Source organism: Struthio camelus, chromosome 1, assembly GCF_040807025.1.
Source record: "Struthio camelus isolate bStrCam1 chromosome 1, bStrCam1.hap1, whole genome shotgun sequence".
Taxonomy (NCBI): Eukaryota; Metazoa; Chordata; class Aves; order Struthioniformes; family Struthionidae; genus Struthio; species Struthio camelus.
In genome coordinates this window covers 41750799-41774864 of record NC_090942.1, presented here as the reverse complement: position 1 = coordinate 41774864, position 24066 = coordinate 41750799, and the positions used below count along the sequence as shown (strand labels likewise).

The window sequence follows — 24066 nt, the reverse complement described above, 5'->3', positions numbered from 1 at the left end:
TAGATTGACTCCTCCTTGAAGAGGGTGACTTGCTGCAATTTAAGATGCCAGATAATTAAGTTTTAAAAAGGCTGGGCGGAGTCCAAAGCACTGTCAGGAGAAGAGAGGGAAAACAAGTCCTACTTACAAATCTGTGACACCCAGTCCTAACAGATTTTAATGTGAACATCGATCTACTGCCTCATTTATCCATTTCCCAAAACAGCTTCTGTAAACTGCCAACAGTATTTTAAGACATTTCAACCCTTTATTGTCAAAGAAGACAGTCTTCTGAATGTCAGCTGGTTAGAAACAGCAAAATAAAAAGACTTACACAAATAATTCAGTGATATATCCGTGATTGTGATATCAGTATTCTTAAACATTCAGATTCAATACACTAAGCCTAAACCAAATCTGGCTAAAGATTTCTCACGCACAGAGAGATTGCAAAATGTTATTTATTAAGCATAAATTATGTCGTAAGTATAGCTACACTCACTTTTAGTTGAACTTACATAACATCTAAAGCCATACGGAGAATGAGATTCAAGGCTTCATAATTGCAACTCTTCAGTTAAAAAAAAAAAAAAGATAACCCAATATGTCCTCTTGATGCTATGGAAATATGAATGAATGAAAGGAAAATTAGTGGCAGATTTCTCATAAACTAAATGTATCAGTGGCTCTGAAGGAAAATAAATATTCAAATGTTTTTAAAGGATGAAAATAAATTTGCATAATGCATTGACCTTTTTTGCACCTTCAAATCTTTTCTATAAATTTCCTTCTGTTTTTGTCCTAGCTCCTCCTATTTTTAATCACTTGCCCTTTTGCTTCCCCCTTTACTTTTTTTTTTTTTTAATCTCTCCAAGTATCTTGTGGATGGGTAGTATTCCTGCTTGCTCTTTCTGATCCCAATAAGTGCTAATTAGAGACACACACCAATTTACAGGCACTAAGTCACATAACTTTCTCCCTGTGTCCTCTCTTGGCGGGGGGGTGGGGGGGGCTAACAATTCTATAGTTACTAAATGAAAGAAGCTAAATGTAGGAAAATTTGTGTAAGGTCTACCCCCATTCAAAATAATACACCTGGAGTTAACATTGTTCTCTTCAGAGCGCTCAGATCTTTCTAAATACTGAAGATTTAGGAGTGGGAATTTCAAAAGCAACTCAGTGTCATCACTAAGAAAATATGACAAAGATAAAATTCTTGATAATGGCCTTTGAAGGTCCTACCTGCAGCAGTTCATTCAGATCACATTAATGCATATGATAACAGATGAAAGCATTTCATGCTGCTATGAATTTGAAATTATAGATGTCTTCTCACTGCAGTAAGCTATTTCAAAAGTATGACCCAATTAATGAAAAGTTGACTAAAAGTCTACTTCAGTGTTTGAAAATGTATTTTGTTTCAGGTATCAAAAGTATTTAAAAATATAAGCTGTTTAATTGAAAGAAAAATTATGTTAAAAGAATTCAGTGTGTTAATTCCAGAAATCACAACAGTATTAATAAAATATTTAAAAAGATTAATGTTTATTTAGAAGCAGCCTAAATCCAAACAATTAATAAAGACTTTGTGTGTTTATAGTTATAGTTTAAGTACTTATATTCCTTTTATAATTTTGCACCTTACTACAGAAGCAACTGAAATACAGCAGCCACAAAATCATTCTTTTCTGAAAGCTTTCACTAGTTTGAAATCTTGTATATATAACTGGGTAATACAGTTTACAAGTTCCAGTGCTAAATTCCAGATTTATATAGAGCAGATTTCAAACAAGTAAACTCAAAATGGAAGGTGTTTTTATAATTTTAAATGTTCTCATAAAAGGTGGCATAATACTTAACTCAAGGGAATCAGGACAGGCAACATATACAGAATGCTTGTAAAAATCTGGTATTTAATGTAAAATGCTCATCTATTTATGAAGATAAAAAGAAAAAAAGGATTTTAGAAGTTAACAGTGCAGGCCCTACCTTCTGAATGTCTCCAGTGAGAGGTTATCAAGAGGGTATTCATAAGGTTTCAGCACAATCTGTGCTGGCTAAGTCACTTCCATATCTTCTATAATTAATGGTGAAAGACAGACTCCTCTAATACAGCAATCTAAGCACTAAAAGTTAAATTCCCATTTTGAAATGCTTTAGAGATGAGACTCTCCCCATTCACCACAAAGAACCTCTGTGGCTTCTTCGGTTGAGACTATCATCACTAAAAAGCAACCCCAAAGAAAATGGAAAGAAGTGACACTACTGAGAAAGAATCTACAGAAAATATTTTGGTCAATATCCTAAATATTACAGAAATGACGTTCATATTGCTAAACAAACAAACAAAAATTGAAACTATCATATTTAGATAATTTAATAAGTAACACATTACAACAGGGCTAACAACCCTTATAAATATTTTTAGTTTGGAAATAAAGAATTCTAAAGATTTGTATAAAACAAAGTCAAATTTATTATTCTTACTGGAAAAACTGTCAAGTTTTTATTTTAAATTTAGTCTTTTTTTCAAACACTTTTTTTCTTTTTTTTAAGATTTCAAATTATTTCCATGAAATCTTACATCCTATAGGAGATCATGGGAAATATTATACCAGAATTCATTGATTTCACCCGTGTTACCACCGCCAACCTAGAGTACTTTGTGCTGGGCTTAGACAGTAGCCACAATACTCCATCATGCTGGTAGATGTAGATTAAGCATCTAATGCCAGTTTCTTGGTCTTCCAGAATCTGTGGACCGTAGAAAACACGGATGCCCACTTCAGCTCCGTAAGGATAAATGAACTGCTTCACCTCGCTTAGCAGTGATCAACATCCACTTGAAAAGCAGCAGGAGCATATTGACAAAAATCCCTTCTTCACCCTGACAGATGGCAACTGCCATATGAAGCTTATAGCCTAAAGAAATTGTGATGGAAAGTCCTTTGGCTCTGATGGTTGCAGACCCCTCTCCTCAAGAGCATCCAAAGAGCACTCGTAAGAGTCTTTGAGTAAGGCTCAACAACACTGAGTCACATACAGAAAAACTTTCAACCACTTCAACCTCTTGGCCAGAAACCCCATGCCACACTTGGAAGCACCAAAGCAATGATTACAGAAGAAAACAGATTTACTGCGTTGTTGTCTAATATAGGTTTTCCAGATACGTGCTTGGAGTCTCTTGTTTGGTGGTTGACAACCATGCCAATATTCTTGTCAAAACCTGGGAAAAGATAATACTTCAATTTACAAAGCTAACCGAGCTGAAAAGAAACTTAGTAACCAAGTATATGCAGCTTCCCAAATTGTTGAGTTTAAAATTATGGTGTTAAACCTCTGTAAGAAAAGACACTAACCGACCCAATTAATTACAGTTTAATCCAATAGCTTCAAAGAATGGAATACAAATGCTATACTTCATGTTAGAAGTTATCTCTTTTGAAGAGTTACAGTTGTACCAGGCCCGCCTCTCCCTTTGCACAGTTCTGTAACAAAGAGGTTTGAAACAAACATGAGCTACTCCAAGAGCCATTCTAAAGCAAAAGATGCTGTTTTGAACAGAAGAAAAACAACTGATTGGCAACATGTATATTCTTGTCAAAAAGATGCATTTGTTTTCAAAGTTAAATAATGGAAACAAAATTATTACTTGATCTGACAGCAAATAAGCTCCTTATAGAGGCTGAATTTAACGTCTTTACGCACCCATTTTATACTAGCGGCCGCATGGATTTTTTTTCCCCTCACTTAGGCATTTCCTGCTCTGTACTAGCAGTACTCTAGCATGGTGTTTCATTAGCTGTTATTGTTTACACACAGTTATCCTATTTTCGTCCAAATTGACTATTCTATTTACTGATAAAAGTGTATAATTTTAATGGCAACTCACAATACAATAAAGTACTAACTGGGTGTGTGCATATGCACCTACTTAATGCTAGCATAAGGAAACATTCCAAAACAGATCGGCACATTTTGTATTAGCATTATTTTTCTCTGTAGATTTGAATACCTGCTAATACCCATAATATTAATTATGAGCTGCTGCTTTATTACAAAACAAAAATAAAAGCATGTCAGAGAAAACTTAAAAAAAAAAACTGCTTGGCAAGTAAATAGCTGGTGTTACTGTTACCTTTAAATTATATATTTAAATCTAGCTTTGACTAATGGAAAAGGGCTACAGAAAATCAAGTGTCAAATCCAGACAGTTTAACTCTTAATATTTACTATGTTTTAGAACATTTTCTTAAGAGAAAAACAGGGGTTAATTTTTTATAAATACGTACCTCAAAGGCAGACAAAACCTAGATTCAGAGCAGAGATACGAAGGGTAACAGAAAGTCTTTCCATTAGCTTGGTTATTTACAAAATGGGCAGAATTTCAAAGGTTAACACTGGAGAATTAGGATCTAATTCTGCAAAACTATTCAAACAGAGTTTTACTTAATATATATATGTCTTCACAGAAGGAACTTCTCTCAGAAGCAGTGAGCATCCCAGTCTATAAACTGAATCTACTAAGATGACCACTAGGAAAAATGCAGACAGAGGGGACAGGCAACGGTAGCATACTGTTTTCAAAAAAGATGTGATAAAAATAATTCCCCATTTATTATCTATTGCCTCTTTATTTACCGCTCTACAAGATATTGCAACAGAGATTGGAAACTTTCTTGTGAGGCTGCACTGAATAGGGTTTAGGAAAGTGGGTTGAAGTAAAGAGATACACAAAATATGCACACCCTGTGGCACTCATCTATACCACAGTATATATAGCATATATATGTACACAGTATACATACTACAGATGTGTAAGTAGTGCTGGAAAGTAAATTGAGGAATTTGCACGCTGCAGCTAGCAAAATAGTTACTGAGCATGGAAAAGTATCTGAAGTGAAGAAGAAACAGTTGCTCTTAAACGTGAGACTGCATTAACTAGGTTTAACATATCCTCTTAATGTGTTGGCCTGATTAGGAGAATGAAAGAGTGTCCGAGTACTTAAGTGCTTCCTCTTTAGCACAGAAATACTGTAGTTAAAAATTCCTCAAGTGGTTAAACATTCCACTTTCAAAGAAGTACAAAGAATAGAACATAAAAACTGCTGGAAACCCCGCATCGATGCCAGTTTGTAGTTCTCACTGTGATATGCTTCAGAGATGGTGGCTTTAAAGGACTTGTATCTCTCAGGCAGGTAATCTGCAAATTTATATACTCACTTACAACAAAATAAGGGTATCGACAACAAAATCCAACAATTGAAGTTCTGTCTGCAAACCATCTGTTGAGTAGAATAGTGTCAAATATAGCGTTCAAAAAAAAAAAAAAAAAAGAAAAAGCCTTTAATCATAGGCTATGTTTAGGGTTTCACCTGAAGGTTGTCTGTTGCATTCATTGAGAGTCAATGATTCTGGAGGGCAATGCAGAAATAAATACTGAAATAATATAGAATCAGCCAGCCAGCAATCTTTTAAAGAAAGTGGACAACAGCGACAAGCAGCCTTTTAGAGAAATCACAGCTAGTTTGTGGCTTAACTTGCAGGAAACAGTACTCTACTAAACAGTGCAATAACAGAACGTAAAATATTGTGCACGTTTACTTGGATCTCTTCTATTTTAATTACTAAAGCTGAGACTATCACTAAATCTTCAAAGTAAGAAATGGAGATTCTGCAGCGACAACTTAGTCTGAGGGAACGGATAACATTAAGTTGACATTTCCTCTTATGCTACCATAATTACGTATATAATTAGCTATAAGGAGGAAGCAGCAATGCTTTCTTCCAAGCTAACTGCGGGGGAATCTTATCAGTGCATTTAAATATCTGAAGGGAGGGTGTAAAGAGGATGGGGCCAGACTCTTTCCGTGGTGCCCACTGACAGGATGAGCGGCAACGGGCACAAACTGAAACACGGAAAGCTCCAGCTGAACATAAGCGAAAACTTTTTGCCTGTGAGGGTGACTGAGCACGGGAACAGGTTGCCCAGAGAGGTCGTGGAGCCTCCATCCTCGGAGATATTCAAAAGCCTTCTGGACAGAGTCCTGGGCAATGTGCTCTAGGTGAGCGTGCTAGCGCAGGGGGGTTGGACTAGGTGATTTCCAGAGGTCCCTTCCAACCTCAACCGTTCTGTGATTCTGCAAATGTGTTGTGGATGACTAAAAGGGACTAGAGATCTCCAAGACAGTAACATAAGATAAAAAATGTACTGAAATCAAAGTGTGGTAAAAGGAAGGGGATGGAAGATATGAATAAAGGACCAACTGCCTTTGCTCTTGTCTTCATTATCACGTCCATCATTTTGGCTTCCTTTGGCCTTTGTGTTACTATTTCTGTATTTTCTCAATTTAAAAATCAACTCCCCGGCCCTTGAAGTCAATTTTTAGGTTACACTAGGAGAGGGGGGAAAAAAAAAAAAAAAAAAGAGAGAGGAATAATCTTACCACTGTATTGCATCGTTGCTCCCAAATACGAATCAACAATTGATCCCAGTAAGCCAGCTGCTGCACCAAACACAATAATTGGCCATTGTGGCGCAGACGCATCCAGATCACTCACAAAAATGAGCTGTGTTACGAAGTAGGCTGCACCTACTGCCATGCCACCAAGTAAACTTGAGAACAGGCCCACTAAAGTAATTCCTCCATTCGTACCTAAATCAAATACAATTACATTAATTTACAAACCTCTTTTCTAATAGAAAAGAGTTTTATTTGTTAAATTGTTTTATATGAAAACAGAACAGTGCTGATAGTCATCTTTCCCCCATTTACCTGCAAGACTCTCTTACCATAGCTTTTATGTACAATTCCTATTATGCTGCCAAGAAGCTTAACCTGCACCCTTACAGCTTATGTATTACTATTACTTTAATTGTCTCTAAGGCTAGTTATCTAGAAATAAACACTAAAAAAATTAAGCAAAATGGGATAGCTAGTCTTTCAGCGTCACCTGGTTATTTGACTACTCTAAATTTGGAGGAAAAAAGAAAAAAAGACATTTATTCAATACATATGAGTTCCTGGTGTGCATGCTATTAAAACAATACCTCTTTCAGAAGAGGTCTACCAAGATTCTTTTAAATATATTCTTGATGAAATGTAAGAGCAAAATCCAAAGAAAGGAAGATATTTGTCAGCTTACTGAAAATAAATGAGTTGTACTTATAAAGTTAAAAAAAGTCCATGCTTTTAAATCTTGTCCCACAAGAGCTAAAACACAGATCAGCATACTGGCAAGACTCAAAATACACACATCGGTAAGCAATGTCATCCACTGTGGAGACAAGGTTCCGGAGAAGGAAGGTTATTCTACCCACCTTTGATAAAATGTAAAAAGAAATGAGCTGTTTGGTTAAGAAGTGAATTTTCTGCAGTGTTTACATGTACTTTATATACTCTTCTACCGATGAAAATTTTAATGATTAAAAAACTCATACAGAATACAGGCTGCCATCTATCAGCAGCAATAAAAACACTTTAGCAGTACCAGAAACAAGGACTGACAGAATTCGCTAAGAAGGATTTTAGTCCACAGAATGTTATATACTTCTGTATGTCACAAATGAGATAGCAGCAAAACCACAGCTGACTAAATGGAATTTCAGAGAATGCATTCCTATTAACATTTTCTAATCCCAGAATTTCGATGTTTGTTTTTTAGGGGCTTTTTTGAAACTTTACACTGGATGCATAGTTCAAAACAAATCAGCAAAATATTAAGACATGAACATGTAAGACAGATAATACCTCACCTACTGGAACCTTTTCCCAGGTTGTTATCAACCTTGGCTTGCTTTTACTCATTACACTACCAATCTCTGAAGCCCATGTATCACCAGCAGAGCATGCCAATGCTCCTAAGAGGGATAAGCACATCCATGATGCTGTGTATTGCTTGGAAAAGTCTATCGAAATTTCACCTGGTCCGTTTTCTATCATATATAAGATGGCCAGCTCAGTAGGAACACCGCCATTACAGAATACTTGTACCCAATTCCTTTGTCCACCTAAAGTGACAAAAAACAGATTTTTGTATTTTCAAGTAAAACACCTTGACATGCAACGGCATCAGGCAAAAGCAAAATACAAATTCAGAAAATTGATTAAGAGAGAGACATATTTTCAAAACAAAAACTAGTTTAGTTTGCTTATCAAATAGACCAGATACAAAAGCCAAGTAGCTTGTTAACAGTTCTTATGATGAGGGTGGGGGGAAAAAACAGCATTCCTTATTCTGGGTGTGACATCTTGTCTGACCCTTTGAAAGAAAGGGGAACATGAAGTATTTATTCTTCACAAAGGATCTGAAGGAATTAATGTTAGGCCTTACCCTCTTTGTATTCTGAATCTATTTGCTTCTTCACATCTTTTTTCCATTTAGTAAGTTTTGAAGAAGTAACAAAAAATACAAACAAAGCAGTGAAGAAACTGTAATTTGCAACTGTAAGGATAAATCCAACCACCAGTCCTACAAAGACAAAAAAAAGTCTGTAACTATTACTTTGCAGAGCAATGAAAGTGTTTTGAATCTCTTAAATACAAGCAATAATATCTGCATGATAAATCTAAAATAAGACAGTCATGCAATAACAGAATGCTGAAGTGCCCAACACCTTTAACGAGAATTTCAGAGACACCTTGACTGAAAAGTTACTTTCAACATTTTCTCTTAAATATTATCTTGTGCTAAAGATATCTTATGTTTTTTTATTTTTTGAAGATCTGCTCTAGTACTGCCATGAATCAGAAATGCTGTGCAAAAATGAAAGATAGAGCAATAAGAAAATTTTGATTAGATAACCTTCAGCTTTTACATACCCCACCTGAAGAATTTTAATTGTTTGTATGCGAAGCATACATACAGCTGTGGCTACAGCTCTATCAGCAAGTTTAACTTCAGTTTGGGGATCAAACCCCATCCCCTCAAGGGTCTCTTTAAGATAATCTAGTCAAACCCTCTCCATATCTTAACAGTTGCTGCTTCTCCCTTCAGTTCTTCATTTTCATGTTTCTCATTTCTTGCCATCTTTTTCTTTCTGTAGTTTTCTTAAGCATTTGAGCTCCCAGATGTACTTCCTACTTACTTCCTCCTCCACACTTTTGACTGGGAGGTCCAATTCTCACTGCCCATCGTAATATTACAATTCTTATGTACTGAAAGAAAATTGGCAGCACTTAAACCACATGCCAACATGAGCTGTCTAGCAGAGCTGATACACGTTACAAGGTAAAAACGTAGCAGAAAAGCAAAGATGGTTTCTAATCAGAAAATTACTACCTCTTAACTCACAGATAAAAGAAAAAATTTGCAAGACGGGAGGAAAAGATTGGAGGTTCTGTTTCTTTCTATTGACCATCAATTCATACAACTTCATGAGACAAGGGTCAATCACCTCATCAGAAGACTTTCATCAGAATTTAATGAACGCTACTGTACACTACCTTGGCGGGTTTTTCATCTGGCCAAGAAAAACATTCTTGAAACAGTCAACTGCCTGAAGTGGAGTACAAACTTAATTTCCATCTTATTTTGGGGAAGCAAAAACCATCTGAGAACTGCTTGTATTTACAAAAAGGAGAACCACGTTATCTTTACTGGGTTCCTACCAGGTAGGTTGGCTGCTGACATGCCTCAGTTTTAAGGTATTTCTTTACCACTGCCTGTTTCACTCTATTATCTCTACATACGTGAAAACGAAACAAAACCAAACCAAACCGTACCAGGCAGTTTTCCCCGAAATATATATGATACTGCAGGGTCCAAAGTACATGTTACGTCATGTCTCATGACCGTATCTGCAAATCATTTTACTATACAAAACATGCAGTTTTAAATGAATACTGTACTGAAGTTTAAAACAATCTTCCAGAATTATATACATCTAATGACAATATTAATCAAATGAGTCATGAACAGCAGCACAAACTAACTTGATTACTTAAACAGGTATAAGAAAAATAAGTATGAATTCAAGATATGTATGTTTATACTTATATTTTTGTTATCATAGGACTAGCTAGGAAAGTGTTACAAGAACATTAGGTACATTTAAAAGGATCTTAATTTAGTTCTTTAAGTATTTAGTTTAATAGCTCCGGAAAAAAAACATACCTCCCAAAGCACCACTGTGATCAAGACTCTTCTTCTTAAAACCCTGTGTAGCAATCACTAGTGGAACCAAGACTGAAAAAAGCCAACGCCATGGAGAAATGGGTCGTAAAGTGCCTGGTAAATTAAATTAAATGGTTACAAGCCATCCTTATATGCCTTTTCATTGCCTTTATACCTGAAAAGTAATTCTCTTCTAGTGCACATTTAAAATCTGATCTTAATACTGGTTAAACCTCTTTACCCTTCAGAAGAGAAATATGCATATGAACAGAGTACAGAAATATCTGCAACTATCTATTCAGCTTTTCTATTGTTCAGCTTCCGTACCACAACAACAAAAATATTAACTAAAATGAATTTATTTAAAAAAATAGCAAATGCATCAAGAAATTAAGACAGTGATTTTTTTCATTCTAAAAGGGATTTATGAGCTCTGAAAATTAACATTGAAAAAGTAAGACCAGCTGAAACCTGATTTGGACAGGACACAAATTACAGCAAACATATAATAACAGTAAGTTATGTAGAAAAAAAATCAGTTCGAAATATGGATAAAATTCAAACTAAAATTCCAGTTAAGAAAACATTAGCATTCCTAGAACGTAAACAGACTGTGAAGTAAACTTTTAAGTAAATACATAAACGCAAGAACTTCCATCATAGACAACATTATGACTGATTCTCTGGTAACTACATGAATGAATTTAAGCAGTGTAATAATTTAGTTTTGAGGAAGTTTCAGTAAAGACATGCACAATAAAAAGAATGAACACTATCCTCAGTCACTAATACTTTTTGGCACTTTTCTCCAATGTAATAAAAATCAGAACAATACACTGGGAGCTTCACATTGTTTTTCAAGCATTCGAAATAGCAGGGTCTATAGGATCGTTTCCTATTCATCTTCTCCCTGCCATTCATAACCTTTATAGATGTCCCCTTTCCGTGCTGAAATATCTTACCTAAAGCTATTCAAGTCTTCTTCACATGGGTGCTGTTATCTGCTGTGCTCGTCCTTATTACCTGCAGCGTTCCTTTCTAATTCCGCTATGTACATTTTGAGATGGGATGACCACAAGAGCATGCAGTACTTATAATGGGGAGACACCAGGGATTTACAGTTATAAAATACTGAGATTTTTCTTCCTTGCTAACAATCTATTCATTTTTTGACTGACAATAAAGATGTTTAATCCCCCTCCTCCTAAAAAAGATGAGAACATATTAAATAATCTTGATAGTGTAATTCCCTTCCCCTGATTATCTGCTTGTACTGAACCAGGCTACTGATCTCTTCAGTCAAGCAACATATTATAGACAGCTGTGGCATAAAACGTGTATTTGTCCTGCTACTTTCTGTTCCTCTCCTCACTCTCTCTTCTTTCATCACCATCTGATCACCATTATCCATGGCAGCTAAACTCTTGCACACCTCCTCAACAGTGAGGATTTACATATCTCAGAAACATCTGAGCTACAGCTATTATCTTTACAATGGATGTTCTTATAACTTTAGTAACCCTAAATCTTCACTGAAAGAGGGGCTAGTACTAGAAACATTCAGAGGAAACCAGAAATACTCCAAATAGTAAACTAACGGAAAATTAAGCTTATTTCAGCAAACTTTAGGGTACCCCTACTAAATCATGGTTTTTGCTAAAGAACAATCTGCACTAAACATTTTATATTTCTTAAGTAAACACTAGCCACAGGACATACAAGCTGTTGCAAAGTCCAGTTGCCATCTAAAGAGTTCTCCTCTAAGTGAGCTTGTCGTTATCTACAAGCAGTTCTGCTTGTTCTGTGTCCTTGTTTTTCTCTAGAGAAAATTTGGTTTAACTGGTAATCATAGATGATTTAGACTTCTTACTCTTCGCTCTGAGTAGTTCCTCTCAACTGCTCATGCACACCCACCTCTTTCCAACCTTGCAGCTGGAGAGACAACTAATTGCACACGTTGGCCTGAAGCCCTACAGAAGGTTGTTAAAGCAAGCTGCATCCAAAAATTTCCTGACTTGAAAAAACACTTATTCAGCACTAAGACCCTTCTTTATGATCGGCAGTTTTTAATTTGACTGCTTAAACTGCCAGGACAGACTATTTGGATAACTCCAAAACAAAAATGCTGTTTTTCAAAATTACAAATGGTTCATTTTTGCAAACAAAACTAACTTGAATTTAACAAAAATCAAGTTACTTTCTCCTCAGGATATCTACAGTGCCTTGTAAAAATCCTTTTCCTTCTCGAGTTTGTTCTCTCTGCTTAGTCATTATGATTTGAATTCAAAAGAACGTGCAGAACAGGAAAATAACATCCCATTAGTGTCATTATATCACTACTAATCATACAACATTAAAAACAATCAATCTAAAACTCTCCTAGAATTCAAAAATACTCGATGAAATAAAATCAGCTAATAAACTCAAAGGAGTTATTAATGTCCAGGTAAAAGATGTATTTTCATAAAATTCTCCAATAAGTTCTCTGCCTTTGCAGTAATACACATACAACCTTTTTATCCTACCGCCTTGTTTTGACTTTAAATTGAAAGTAACAAATTCCATTGCAAAAGGCATTGACATACAAAGACAGGCAAAAGTATATACTATAGAACTTCTAACTTATAGAAGGCATCAATCCAAAGTACAAGAAGAAATTGCTGCTAGAATGCTACAAGAGCCGAAGAAGTCTTTCATCTTTGCAGTCAGAGAGGCAAGCTATTGATTACATCCTAAACTACACAACTTACTGTCACGTGACAAAATTTTACTTCCAAAAAAAGGCCAGGGAACTCAGTTTATTAGGTAGAAGTGGTGTGGCTGCTTTCTAAAACATCAGGCCTCTCAAACCTTTTAAATGTGATGTGAGCCTCTCAAATACAAATTTTATGATGATGACTATCTCAGCAAGACTACAAGTGACGCTTTTTGTAAGTTTGGGGGAGGGGGGATTAAACAAAAACTAAGGCTAATCGTTTATTTAGCTTTTGAGGCTAGAGGGAAAATACGAAAACAGATGAGAAGATATTTATCAAGTGTCAGCTACACACATAGAAGACATCCCAAATCTATCATTAAAGTGAGTCTCAATCTCATAGAGGAAAGACTTTACACAGGCACAGCAGCTTGTCTTGCTGGAAAGCTGCTCAACATAATGGTCTTTGACAAAAACGCTTGTCAGCAGCGCTTGTAACTCTGCAGATATACAGGCTCCTTAGTTCCAAGTAGGGCAAACTTATTTCACAGTAACACTTATTGCAAACACAATGATTCAAGAGCAAACTTCCGTGCACTGAAAAGACACAGTGCTGCAGGAGGCGTGCAAGGGAGTTCTACTGACAAGTACTGACTCAAAAATTTGAAAGAAAGGCTGGTGCCTTGGGAATGTATATGAAGAAACCTGCAATACTGTAGCCCAGCATTGCTAATTACAAACCAAAAAAGTTTTGATACAAACTTGAATGTGAGCTGTACCAAAGAACCAAGAGCTTCTTTTTTTCGGTTGTTGGCATTAACAAAGAAAATTTTCATCTTTTTAAGGCTTGTTTTAAATTGACCTTTTGTATTTCTTTTGAGAAAAACCTAAGAATCAGTACTAAATTTCTATTACATCTTAACTAGTTAAGACTGAGATAGAAGACATTAACTGATTTCTTATGGAGTCTTTAATGTTCCCATTATATCAATATTCTGGTCACTGTTTGGCGCTTAAGCACAATTGTGAACTATAAACTGTAAATTAATGAATGTATATTTCTGGTTAAGAACTGCAACTTTTACAAGCTAAACTTACAGAAGCTGTCTCTCCTACTTCTTTAAATTAGTTTCTATTCATTCCATTCCCTTTCTCAAGCTTTACATAGTCTTAAGAAAATGGAGAACAGCAAGTTACAGCCTTCTTACTCCCTAATCCTCCTCTACAAAAAGGAGGATTTGCGTGCAGTCTTCTCCTCCTTTGTACCCATCCTTATCCTGATTCTGATAGTATTCCCTGTCACTCTATGCTGTCAATTCTCAATTACGTTAGATAACAAGGACTGGAATATACTAAATAGTGGAAAAACTCAGAAGAGCTATAGCTACAGAAAGCACAGAGCAGACACTCACAAATGAAACTGAATAGTGTGTTTAAATCTGGCTCAGTTAGCTCTAAATAAAGTTAGCAAAACCTAGCAGTCAAGCCTGCTTCTGCATACTTTTCGCGTGTCCAGCATCTCACTGTTAGCCAAAGTAGAAATGTCCAGAAAACAAGTATTTAATACTGTACACTACTAACACCCTACCCTCGAACCTGAAACACTGCAGAATACACGGTAGAGGCATCCAATTGATACCACAAGAGTCAGCTCATACTGCTGGAATATTCATTCTGGCTCCTTCTGGATCCAAGCTGACACCACATAAAGGCACTTGGGGATGCTGACAGTGCATCCCTAAGCACTCTTAGCAGCAGCAAAACTGCAATGACACCGGAGCTCTTTCTGCATGAAATTAGGTGAAGACTTAAGAACCAATCTACCGGTCTGGCGAAAGCAGTCAAACGCTTCTAGGCGTGAACTGATGCTGAAGGCAGTACTGCTGCATTCACGCATTGCTGTAAAAATGGTCCTAGAACTGAAATGACAGACCACAGAAGCAGCACTAGCATGCCTGCCACCACACACAACTAATCCACAGCCTGCCTGAGTTGCCTTGCATCAGACCCAGAGCTGACTGTATACGCTGATGGCAGAGACTCCGTGCATACATCCCTCTCTTCTTGTACCGCTTTCCTCAGTTTCTTTCTTCCTTCAAGAGAACTCTTCCCCCACGCCCCTGTTCAAGGGCTGCATGTACATTCTTAATACTTTTTATAGGCTGATGGACTCCTCATGTGCTGTCACTCCTCTCCTCACAGGAAGAGCGGCATCAGCTTGTGCCTTGTTTTCACTGTTACTTCCATTTTTCTCTTATTTTCTTTCTTTTAGGGAGAAAAATCACACAGGATACCAACATTTTAAAATCATCAGGATCCCTAGGCAGAGCCGCAGAGAAGGGTGGAGTAATGGTTTGGAAGGTGTTAATAGCCGCCATCAGCTGTTGGCAGGAGCCAAGTTTTCAGTTGCATTAAGGTGATGGAAGGGAGCTATGTGTATGCCTCTTCCAGCCTGCTGATTTCCATCACCGTGCAGGGCTGCAGGTAGCAGGCGGCTCTCCCTGTGCCAGGCTGGAGGCCGCCAGGGCCAGCGCTGAGCCTGGCCTGCCCCTCGCACACTGGCCTTTGAACTCACCATAGTAGGTACTTGCGGTCATGGACACGATCCAAAAAGCCAAAGAAATACATATGAGCAAGCTCAGGATGACAATATTCGCCATCATTTTGAGGTATTCTTTGAAGAAGTCCTCCTGGTAGTATGACATGGGAAGTCAGTCAGACGGAGACCACCTGCGGGGGGGGGAGGAGAGGGAAAGCACAAGGCGCACGGCATCAGCGACACGGCCCGGGGTGCGGGAGGTGGCTGCCGGCGGCCGCCGCTCGCCCCGAGGCCTCGGGCCGGGCGGGGGCCGCGAAGAGTCCCCAGGGCGCCGCTTCCCGCCCCGAGACGCTCCGCCTTTCCCCGCCGGGCGCCGGGCCGCGGGGCGGCGAGGGGCCGCACGGGCTGCCGACAGGACCCCGCCGCCCGCTCGGCGCGCCCTCCGCTGCCCACCTCGCCCGACCTCCCTCCCCGCCGCCCGGCCCGAGCCCGCCACCCACCTGCTCCCCCAGCCCTCCGCCGCGGCCGCCCATCTCGCCGCACGGCCTCGGCTCCGCGCATGCGTCGGCCGCCGCCGCCTGCGTCTCCGCCCGCGGGTGAGGCGGCCCGGCTCAACCCTGCCCGCAATACGGGCGGGCGGGCGGCGGCCGCCGCCGCTCCCGGCCGGGCCCCGCCCCGCCCCGTGCCGCAGCTCCTCGGCTCGGCGCCCCTCCCGCGAGCCCTGCTTGCCCGCCGAGACGCCGCCCTGTCTCGCCGCGCCTGCGCGGGTTTCCCCTCCGCGGAGACTACCTGTCCCTCTGCGACTCTCGCCAACGGCCGGGCGCGGGGGTTGCGCGGGCAGCGGCGCTTTCTGCGCGCCCCGTCGTCACCCGCTGACGCCCTCTCGGCAACTGCCATTGCCGGGGGGCCACGGCCCTCCGCCCCGAGCCCGCGTCCCCTCAGCGGCCTGTGGAGGCGGGCGGGCGGGCGGGCGGGCTGCCTGTCCTCTGCCCTGGGTGGCGCCTCCACAAGGCGTTGGGCCTCCCCGGGGACACGGGCTGCAGCCTCTTCTGCCAGCTGTGGCGTGTGTAGAGGGCAGCACCCTGCACCCGGCTCTCTCCTCACAGCTCTCTCGAGAAAGAGCCAGACCGAAACGTGGCCCGCTAAACTCGTGATGCCATCCCGTACCTCGGTTCGGGGTTAAAAGACCCGTGCCCATGGCCAGAGGCCTCCCTGGCCCCAAATCCTCCTCAGGGCGGCCTAGCTCTGTCCTGCGCAACACCTGGCTCCATGAGCGTGCCTCCGCTGCGGCGAGCCCTGCGCCTGTGCCCGTGCCCGGGCCGCTGGGGAGCTCCTGCCTACATGGCCTCTGCCTGCGGCTCCTCACAGAGGGCCGCCCTGCAACCCGCTGCAGAAATTCCTAGTTCTAGACGTGGTATGCTTAAATAACCACAAATAGTCTACGTGCCAAAGGAAGAAACGTGTTAAATATATATCTGATTTGCCTGTTTGTGGAATAAAAACAAAGAATGACACCACTATAAGATTACGAGATCGTTTGATAAGTAGTGATACAGACCAGTATTTGGATGGGGTCTGAAACTCTTAATTCGTTAACACTAAAAGAAAGACACTTGAAACATTTCCCAAAATTAGCTTGAGATGAAAACAGACCAAACCTGCCTAGTAGCTTTTCTGAGGGCCTGCCAGAAATAACTTGCACAACACTTGACTATCAATAAAGAAGCTAATACAAGTTATTAGAAGGACTCCACAACATCCACTTCCACGCACGAGAGGCTTTGTCAACCAAGCAGAGAAACGTGAAGCTCCACAACTTTTCAAAAACCCTCCCTTCGTTTTAGGGCAGCCACCTATAAAATAAACAAGATTGTAAGCATCACACAACATAATTTTGAACTAACATATGTGTATTCAATATTTGTTCTCTGGAATATATAATAAATAACGTAATTTTGCAAGTACTTCTACAGATGAGTGACTTTATGGTCATCAATAGCCTCAGGTGTGCTTCTTTCCATACACTTGAAGAACAGATTTATTTATGTATTTATTCTGTGAGAGACTAATAGGTAAAAGAGGAGTAAAAGAGGTTTTCCAAACAAGTGGCACATTTTGATATAGACTCTAGTGATCTTTCAGGAATAGGAGTACTTAAAACTACTTACAAATTCTAGTGTATAATCTTTGTGTAAGAGATGATAAGTTTCCTTCTGGAATTTAAGACTCTGTCTGGCTCATACTGGCATCTGATTCATCTTTGGGGGATGTTCTGTTCTCTTTCATTAAGCATCTGCGGTTTCTAACAGGATGTATAGCACAATCCAGGTTCTAGCTTCCTTTGCAGCAGAAACTTAGATGTATTTTGTGTTGTTGTGAAAGAAAAATTCAGTTATCATTCAGTGCTTTTTTTTTTTAGATTTTGTCTAAACCAGCGACCATATTCTGCAGAGATTTACTTTGTTTTAGCTGAAGATAGTAGGCCCATTCCTAGGTTAAAGTTAAGCACTTGTGTAAGTGTTTAGAGCGTATGGGCTCTAGACCAAAAAAAAAATTCTTGGGCCATGTGCCTTAGACAAGGTTGGACAGGCTTTATTTTCTGCTGCATTTATTGATTATAAAACTGGAAACGCTAGAAGTTTCTCTGAAGTAGAGATCACAAAAACATTAATACTGATGCAGATGAACTGATTATGGTATATTTTGTCCTCCTTCTTACCTCCAAAATTTTCATTAAGCTGCAATCTGAGATCTGGATTTGAAATCTAAAAATCTGAGTAGGTGTGCTGCCTTATAAGCACAGGGCACCTTTTGAAGGGTAACACTGATAACAACATAGCTTAGATGCTCCTGCCAAAGTCTAGGTAACCAAACTTTTAAAGCAGAACAAGATCAACTGTACTTAGACTGGTTGTTCAACTGCTTTTTTTAGCTGTAACCAATTCCCATAAATTTATTATTTGGAATAGACACTTAACTGCAATGTTGCTTTATTTTATTTATCACTTACTTGTATGTTTTCTAAACTGTAACACAGAAAGATACTAGAATTTCTGGTGGAGGAACAAAGGTTCTTGCAGGAATCATACAGCCCAGGTTGATAATGGTGGGACTGTACAACCAGGTGACTATGATTAATAATAACACACAAGCTGGTGCTAAGAGGGGGCAGGTTTGGGGAGCGCTCAAGGACCCTTCACCTTCTCTCATAAATCCCATAAATGTGTTAAGTAACGTGTCCCTAGATTTAGAGCGACATGCCTGATACGACTCTATTACACTGGCTTATCCACAGATTTTGCATCTTGGCTTAAAGCCATAGATGCTGCTGCTGTTTGCAGTTCGATTGTTAGCAGGTGAAGTAAAACAGAATATTGCTCACAGTGCCTTACGTTACAAAGGTGATTCTAATCATGGACACTATAACAATCATTGCATGAATGTTGACTCTAACTCTGTCTCTTTTAATTCTCTTTAACTCCTTCAACTCTGAGACTTTTGTTAGGTGGGGCTTCTTCCTCCTCTAGTGTTTTCTTTTATGTAAACCCAACATGTTTTCCTGCATACCAGATCAAGAAATAACTTGCTTAATACACATTAAATGTTACAACTAGATTAGAAAATGACAAAGAAAGGAAGACTACTTTCTATATTCAGAAACTGAAAGAAGTAGCTACATTTTCAAAAGAAATGAGCCTACAGCAGTTTCTAGCATTGGCCCAAATACTACATTTAAATTCCTTTTTTCAAAGTGTTGCCTTTGTTTTCACTAAGCCCTGCAATGAAAAAAAATTGCAACACTTTTAATTGGCAAAAATTAAAATATTTTAAAATGTCCATCTAGATGTTGAATATCGTGAATTTAGAATTCACATACTCAAAATACCATCTTGAATCAGTAAGGACAGTATTATGCACATTTAATACATTATAGTGAACAATTTTTACTTACACTTAAGAAAACATATTCTTATTCAAACTGATGTAGCTAATGAGCTTGATAATTAAAAAAAAGGCAAGTACGTGTTCCTTGAGACAAACGGATCTGAAAGCATTCTCCCTACATTTTCTATAAATACATCTTTGAAATAAGAAAAATGTGATGAGTTTAAATCTAAAAAAATCTGTTCAAGAAATTATAAGTAGCCCAGGTATTTAGATCAAGAGTTCCTTCTTACCTTGAACGCAGATCTATATGATGCAAAGCAAGACCAGCGCAGAGTCTAGAAGTAAAAATAAACATGATGATTTAATAGGAGAAAGGAATGTGAGATGAGTAAAGGCAGCATGACAAACTGAAGATAATAACATGTTGCTGTATATAGTACAATAATTAAAAATAACTCTTAACATTCATTTTCTTCTTAGAAATATAGGAGAATTTAGTAGATTAGTAATAAGATATCATAAAATTTCCACATTTTCCTGAAGATCTTAGAAGTAGACTTTCTGTTCTGCTTTGTTCTTCTGCCTCTTTTTTGTATGTCTCAGATAGTATTCTGCATTTCTCTTTACTACTTAAAACACCATTCATATTCATGAAGGTTCTGTTTCCATCATGCTATTTTTTTTCCTTAGTGCTATAAAATTAATAGGAAATGTTGATCTGAGCATGGTGTAATCCATTTTACCTGCCTCTGTAATCCTTTTTTACAGGAGAATAAATATTGTTTATAGCAGAGAAAAGAAGAAAGATAAAGGCAGCTGAGCGCTGGTTTTTAACAGCTGAACAGACTATTTTATTCAAGTTGGGATTGGAGAGACGTATTGTTTCTCTTAGAATTAATATGACAATAAAGCAAACAATTCATGGATGATCTTCATGGTTTAAGAGCATTAATTTGAATTATTTTCTTTTACTTAGCTATTACAGCAAAAAACATCATAATTGAACGTGAACTTCCATGCTCTGTTTTCCTTGTAACACTCCACAAGAATTTCAATATTTTTTTTGGTTACTTAAGGGAATAGTGCTCCTTTTAATCAGTTGGCTTTATAGATTTTATGTTTGATAGAGTGCATTCTGAATGGTAAAACTTGAAATGTATAAAAATAAAAATGTTAATGTCTCTATTCTTCTTTGTTACACTTGTCTTTTCGAGACCCAAAAACTGATTAAAGACAATATACTGTTAAATACATGAGATTAACAAGCTGGAAACATTCTTCTAAGTACCGCTCCTTGCAAGGCCCTTAAATAGTATTCACGCTTGTAGAAAATACAAAATAGTAAGACAGTAAAATTTCGTGCTGATAATGTCATTATATAGTCTACAGAAAACAGAAGGAAAAGCATAGTACTGCAGTTGAATATTTGTCTCAAAAAGAACACCCCAAATTAGTAGTCACCTGTGCAAATTTAGACCCAATTGAAAGCAATCATTTCCATACTACAGAAGTTGCTGTGCAGATGAATTCGTAACATTTCTGAGGCAGTCAAAATGTGAGTGATAACACTATAGAAAAACCATTCCTGGCAGGAGTTGGATGGGGCATTATAAAACCAGAAATGGTGAAGATTGCAATAAATATCAAACTGTCTCACTGCACAAAGTAGAACACAGAACATTGCTTTAAAAAGCAGTTATTATTAACTATTTGTTCATAGGCTTTAGCTTTGTGTTGATTCAGTTCATCCAAGGATAATGTGACCAATTAGATGTATTCCTTATCCTAAAATGTTTTGACCTTTCCAGAGCACCCAAAATATTATTTTAGCTTTCAAAATTGATTTGGTATTTCACTGGGCACGCCAAATTTTAACAAGTATGAATTTTATTTCAAGTTAAGCATCTTGTATACTTGGTATGTTGCCCAATAATGAACTTTCCCCAGACAGAATCACTTTCTCCCCCACTCCATCTCCAACCAGAGCAAGGATTGAGGTTTTTTTAAAGCCTGCAAACACATTTTAGTACTAATAGAAATGACTGTTAGAAGGTGTGATGTAGGGAAAGACCCCGTGATTCTCTATCAATTTATTATCACAGTTTAGCAAACTTCTGCAAATAGCTGCCTCTAACCATGTTAGTCCCACTGGTTTATGATAAAATGCTTTGCTGGTTCAGTCCTGTTCCCTGACTTGATCACTGATGATCTGGGAACTGTAAGCAACAAAAGATTTTTTACGCTTTCATTTTATACATTACAAATATAATGAATGCTTCCAAACTGACAAATGCTATTGAGAGGATTTTTAATTGTCTGTAAGCTTACAGTTGATGGTAGTGATGAATTTATTTCAGTCCCTTTGATTAGAGGAAACTAGCTGATCTTTGAGGAGGATTCTGGGTACTTCTGGAGGTAGCGCTCTTCTCCTTTTTTTCTCACATTTCCTCAGTTGGGCAGACTTTACTAAGGCATGATCTGCCCAGAGACAGTTTTATATTCCAGGGTAACTTTCTATATCCACATGATCCACGAAATTGCCTTTTTCTAATGGTAGAAATTTATTATTTAACCTACTTTCTACTATGTCTCTGTCTACTTTAGCAAGTAACTCAGTGAAATAGGAAAGGATCAATAGTTTGAAAGCAGTTGCGTGTTCAGGCTTCTCGTATCTCCAGTATATTTGATCTGGGGAGTTTATTTTGTACGGGATATAACTTCAGCGCTGCAAACCTCTACTACACTTGTAGATTGAAACTTTCTGAAAGGAAGATAGTCTGCATGCTTTTCTCCGGGTCCCTCTGGAAGGGGGGTGCCCAAATTGCCGTTACTCATGTACAAAAACTTTCCTAGGAAAGCCCTTTCACTGTGCCTCTTTTTGGCTCTCTGTAGAGCATCAGATGACTTCAGGTGTTTGAGAGCTCTCCCCCGCTTGAAAGCCTCCCGCTGACATGTGTTAGGTTCATGCTGCAGGTCTTTGGGATGGCATGGTCCGCCTGGGGGGGTCACAACCCTTAGGGGTTGGAGGGCATTTGGGGGGGGAACAGATTAGGTTCCTCCGAGAGGAATTATCTCCTGCACACCAAAATTGCTTTCGGAAATGAACAACAGCATGTGGTAAATAAGAACAACCACAGGACTGGCTCCAAAACTGCAATACTGTTCTGAATCATCTTGCTATGTAGAGCATAGCCTGTGTTGACAGGATAATAGCTATGCAAGGGAACAGGAATGTCTGGCTTTTAGATAACTTTGAAATGATTCAGAATCATTAAAATACATACATTTTTAGCCTGTGAAAACATACATCCTTCTACTGTCTTAGCACCAGTGGGTGTAACTTGTCATACCTAATGATTCAAATCAGTTTCGTCTGTTTAGGCAGACTGTGTAGAACTGATGGAACTCTGCACATATACTTAGATTTTTATACGTAGACCAGGCTCTTAGACTTAAGATGTTAGCAAAAGAATAATGCCGTATTTGTCTGTATAGTGCTTAGCAGAATTGGGGAGGCGAACCTACTGGTAAATAACGCTCAAGATTTAAGATGCATAAATTTTTTCTGTTGTTAAAATTACTTGTTAGATAGCAGGGGAGGGGGGGATGACCCAACCTAGATCTAGATACAGAATATGTTCTTAATGAAAAACACTGTTATATAGATTATTGGGGTTAGGCCTGAATTCTTACAGGTTTGCCACGCTGCTATTGACTTCAGTTGGAAGAGGGTGTTTGAATATCTGTGAGGATGTAAGCTGCAGTCTTTTAAGGGGAGAATCCTGGGAAATGCAGTCCAGAGGCGGGGCAGATGGGTGCTATGACACTGGTGTGCTGGATCTTTATATAATATAAAGAAAATTGATGGTTTCAGGTAAAAAAAGAATCTAAGGCAAAGAAATACACAAAATGGTTGCCCAAACATAGCGCAACACCGTTTTTCAAACTTAAATGAAAGCAGAAGAAACCTCTCTTTTTAGTCTTTTTGTCAGCAGTATCAAATGAACTGAACTTGGAAAGCGATTTTATGTTTACCTTGGTAAAACTGAAAATGCATTATTGGCTGGAGACATGTAAGTTTCAACAACAAGAAGAAGTTGCCTTCACTTCCAAATGATTTAATGGCTTGGAAATCATTGGAAACGTGTAAGACCAAGGTTTACTGGTCTTCACTAGCCTTTAAAGGACAGGGCAGAACAAGGATTAAATTGAGTTTACTATTTTTAACTGACATAAGAGTACTGGCTGTCCTAAGGGATGATCTAAGGAACATCTAAGGGATGTTCTATTACATGAGTTTTGTCCACATTCCATCCTGATTCTAGGAGCTTCCCTATAAAAAATTAACCAAAACTATTATGATCTGACTTTAGCACACCAACACTTTCCAAAGGGGGAAAAAAACAATTGTAAAATTCCTCAACATTTTTTCCTGGTAGAGAAGCCTAGGCTGTCCAGTCCAACTATTTGTTATATTTATGTTTCACCCTGGAGGGTTAAAAAAGTACACGAGCTTGCAAGCCACTGGAAGACGAAGATCAACAGGGAAATATATAAACTTACATTTCAGAAATAATCTCCTTAACAGGATGGTCAACTCTACCTTCCTTAAACAGTGGCTAAAGTACCAACATGCAGTGTCTAAGTGAATAGCTTTTACCTAGGACTTTTCAAGCAGCTGCTTGTCATCGCTTTATCTGCGTCTGAAATAAAACAGCACTAATCTTATACAATGCATTGCCAGTATAATCAACAGGTGGTAGCACTTTACTTGCTAAGGGTCCAGGGAGAACATGACTTCCTGTCTCCTTCTCCTACTCCTTTTTTCAACATTATTTCAGTTGCTTTA

General features: G+C 38.6%; 1 protein-coding gene across 4 annotated transcripts; it reads right to left on the bottom strand.

Moving 5' to 3' along the window:
• Nucleotides 1-1500: 1500 nt before the first annotated feature.
• TMEM19 (transmembrane protein 19) lies at nucleotides 1501-16288 on the bottom strand. 4 transcript variants are annotated; one of them, XM_068935703.1, is made up of 7 exons: nucleotides 16119-16288; nucleotides 15366-15520; nucleotides 10096-10209; nucleotides 8314-8451; nucleotides 7736-7990; nucleotides 6426-6635; nucleotides 1501-3205 (listed from the first exon to the last, which is right to left on the bottom strand). In XM_068935703.1, the coding sequence occupies exons 2-7, from the start codon at nucleotides 15493-15495 to the stop codon at nucleotides 3042-3044; spliced, it is 1011 nt and encodes a 336-aa protein (XP_068791804.1). In that variant the 5' UTR covers nucleotides 15496-15520; nucleotides 16119-16288; the 3' UTR covers nucleotides 1501-3041. The 4 variants fall into 4 exon arrangements, with proteins under 4 accessions (XP_068791804.1, XP_068791820.1, XP_068791795.1 ...); XM_068935719.1 differs by having other exon boundaries at nucleotides 7904-7990; nucleotides 16119-16140; XM_068935694.1 differs by lacking the exon at nucleotides 16119-16288 and adding an exon at nucleotides 15830-16007.
• Between the last annotated feature and the right edge of the window lie 7778 nt (nucleotides 16289-24066).

What these genes read in the sequence shown, in the direction of transcription:
- TMEM19 (XM_068935703.1), bottom strand. Translation starts at nt 15,495, where the DNA reads ATGTCATACTACCAGGAGGACTTCTTCAAAGAATACCTCAAAATGATG. An exon ending in GACCGCAAGTACCTACTATG is followed by an intron (nt 10,210 to 15,365) that starts GTGAGTTCAAAG and finishes TTAATTTACCAG; the next exon opens with GCACTTTACGACCCATTTCT. An exon ending in TCACAGTGGTGCTTTGGGAG is followed by an intron (nt 8,452 to 10,095) that starts GTATGTTTTTTT and finishes TTGTCTTTGTAG; the next exon opens with GACTGGTGGTTGGATTTATC.